At 42.9% G+C, this 3,144-nt stretch overlaps 1 protein-coding gene across 1 annotated transcript; it reads left to right on the plus strand.

Annotated features, from left to right (window-relative positions):
• Positions 1-2,241: 2,241 nt before the first annotated feature.
• On the plus strand, positions 2,242-2,939 carry LOC147819755 (uncharacterized). Its single transcript, XM_087171826.1, has 2 exons — positions 2,242-2,466; positions 2,687-2,939. Exons 1-2 carry the CDS (start codon positions 2,280-2,282, stop codon positions 2,806-2,808), a joined length of 309 nt encoding a protein of 102 aa, XP_087027952.1. The 5' UTR covers positions 2,242-2,279; the 3' UTR covers positions 2,809-2,939.
• The last annotated feature ends 205 nt before the right edge of the window (positions 2,940-3,144 follow it).

Genomic DNA, 3,144 nt, shown 5'->3' on the forward strand with positions numbered 1-3,144 from the left:
TCCGGGTAAACCAAAGACGATGGATATAAACGGTCCCATTAGAAAGTTCCGGTTTTGTTCTATGAACATTTACTCTGTGTGGTTTTACACGACGCGTCGACACTAAAATTCCACGTCGAATAATTTTTATAATCGACAACGTCGATTACGTCGGATAATCGTCCCAGCCCTAACTGTCCCAGTATTTTTTGAAACCTGTTGCAAGCCTCAATGACATGATTTACAAATCAAATGATGTTGACAAAAAAAAAAAAACATAACTTATCTTGTGTTGTGCCATGAAATAAAAGTTAAGGGAAATTTATAAATTACTGTGTGTTCTTTTTATTCACATTTTTCACATCGTACCAGCATTTTCTTGGTTGGGGTTGTATAGACTAACTGTCACCTGGTGAGTGAGTGAGTGTGAGAGGCTGTAGGGCTCAGAAGGTGAAACGAGGGATGAAACAGCCCTTACAGGTTTGACGAAGCCAAAATATTTGCTTCCATTGTGGGTGTGGGATTTTTCATTGTACATTTTATTCCGTCCTTTCACTTCCTGTTCAACAAGAAAATAATGATCAGATCTGATCCAATTTGAATATTTGAAATTCTTCACCATGTGATCACAGGACAGAGAACTCCACAGTTCAGTCTGTGACTCACAGTGACTCTGTTTATACTGTCTGTTCTTCTAATGCTAACGTTAGCGTTAGCTCCTTTTCGTGTTTCTTTGTTAATTATTGTTCTTCTTCTATCTTTTTTCTTGCATTTTATGGCTGTTCTCGTTTTTTAGCTTCCGGGCGTCCTCTGGTAACCATGGCAACCCCATGTTCAATGTCACAACACAAGCTAAAGTTAACACTCAAGTTAAAACGTCTTTAGACAGATTCATGTCCTCGATGGTCTGACAGTGGGACAGAACTGAGGCCTCATGGACTGACCGGGAATCTGTTCCTGTCTCCAGTTCTGCTGCGGAGATCCGCCCGTCCTCCGGGTGTCCGAGACCGTCCTGTACAAACAGGAAGTGATGTACATGGTGCTGGTCCACAGCCCGGCCAATCAGGAGTGTCAGGAGCTTCCTTTGCTGAGTGACGACCCGACGGTCTGTGTTTACAAAGATGGCCGCTTCATCTGGAGCTGATTTTAATGCGTCAGGGACGCAGGACGCGTACCTAGCAACATCACTGCCAATCATGTCATTTCACTTCAAAGGGACATTCTGTTTGTGCAGTAGACAAACGGCACTGAGTAAAGTTTTGTTTATTGTGAAGCAGTGATGTAATCTGATTACATTATCGTTAGTGATCAGTGTCTCCAAAGCCAAGTCTGCTCACCTGCAGCAGCCAAGAGCCATGAACTAACATTACCAACAATGGAACTATGACCAGAACTGATTCATCATTTCCTCATTGTTTTTCCTGACCATGACACTCGGTTCCTCGTCTCTCACAATGAAGCTTTGATTTGAATCTTTGCCCTCCTGCAGAACAGGTGTAACAGGTGGTTGGTTAGCTTGAACACACTATGGCCTATGTGATGGCCACTGAAATACCTTGACTTTGTTGTCCTTCCTTTGGGAGAATTCTTGGGGTCATTGTCCATTTGTTAGAACCATTTGCAACCAAGCTTTAACTTCCTGGCTCATGTTTTGAGATGTTGCTTCAGTATATCAACATCTGTTTTGTGAAGTGTTACAGTCCCTCCCCGCACTTTGGTCTCATGGTGTTTATACATGTGTTCTATAGTTTGTACAGAAAGAACGTGGAACCTTCAGGTGTGTGACCGACTTACCAAAACTATAGTTCAATAACATGAAATCTGCCATTTACATTTTGGCGCCCATGTTATCGGGTTAGAGCGCGGGCACTGCCCGAGTGAGACGCACGTCTCTTGTTGCGTGATCAACAGATTCGGTTTCTCGCCTACTTTACTCGCGTGATGTGATAAACAGAAATCTCTAAAGTGAAATAAACAAACCTGTTCTAACTGGCAGATAATCTGTTCATGTAGGATCCAACTGATCAGAGTGAAAAGCTGTTTGATTAACAGGTGTTCAGGCTCAGAAAATATCTGATTGTTCTTGTTGAACTAAGCAGCTGCTTTGAAAAATGTGTGCACGTGCATGACATCCATCTACACGCTGTAAAATACAGGTATGTGACTGTTCTGGTTCAAGCCACTGCATCTAATAATGATTCCAGCTCCTTGGTCTACACGCCTCTTGTCGCTCTGCTATATAAAGATCACGCAGGTTTTCCAGAAGACAGAGTTGGACTGTGTGAACGTCCAGTGTGAGAATGAAGATCACTGTGTGTTTCCTGCTGTTGCTGCTGGTCTGCTCCGTCTCCACGGGTAAGCCTAAGACCAACAGCGTCAGAGTCCAACAGCCCTTTCCACAGGACCTCCGCACTGTGCTGAGAGAGATGACCTCCTCCCTGGCCGTACTGAAGGTGGAGATGACGTCCTTACAGGAAGCGAATCAAGGTAGAGTATTATCTCAGGTAGTGACAGAAGTAACAGCACCAGGGAAACTTCACTAGGATCCACTGTTTTACAAAAAATATCTATCTTATGTCAAAGCAGTTCATATCCAAAACAATGGAAATATAATTAAGTAACCCAACATCTTGGATTTTGTTTGCTTTAATTTTACAAATATATTCAAGCAGAAGAATCTCACTCAGTTATTTGTGTCTTTCTGCAGCATCTGCAGCGAAGCTGAAAGAGCTGGAGAAGCAGGAGGCTGTGGTGGCGCAGCAGGAGGCTGAGATCAAAATGCTGAAGCAAAATCTGAAAGGTATTGCGTCGAAATCATCATTACTCTGATCTTTTAGATAGAAAATGACAACACTATCGCTATTTCATAACGATATAGATATCTGGTGCTGAAACCAAATGCTGCCGTATCTGCAATCATTTTATTTCCCCTTAATCAGCTGAAGATCAACAGAAAGTGTTTCTTGGAGAACATGTGTGATTGCTGTCAGCTGCTTCTGCTGCTAGATCTGAGATCTGAGGAACACATTTCATTTTTACACAACTCAGTCACTTACAGCACCACCTGGTGGCCGAACACTTTACAGTCTTTGAAGATTGTTGCGTTCACACAAGGTCCTGTGCTGACAGAGGTTTTCTAACCTAGAAATTAGGGCCTGACCTCGG

The sequence above is a fragment of the Seriola lalandi genome, unplaced genomic scaffold, assembly GCF_002814215.2.
Source record: "Seriola lalandi dorsalis isolate HSWRI2012SDOR001 ecotype SW California unplaced genomic scaffold, Sedor1 jcf7180002049819, whole genome shotgun sequence".
In the NCBI taxonomy this organism is placed as follows: Eukaryota; Metazoa; Chordata; class Actinopteri; order Carangiformes; family Carangidae; genus Seriola; species Seriola lalandi.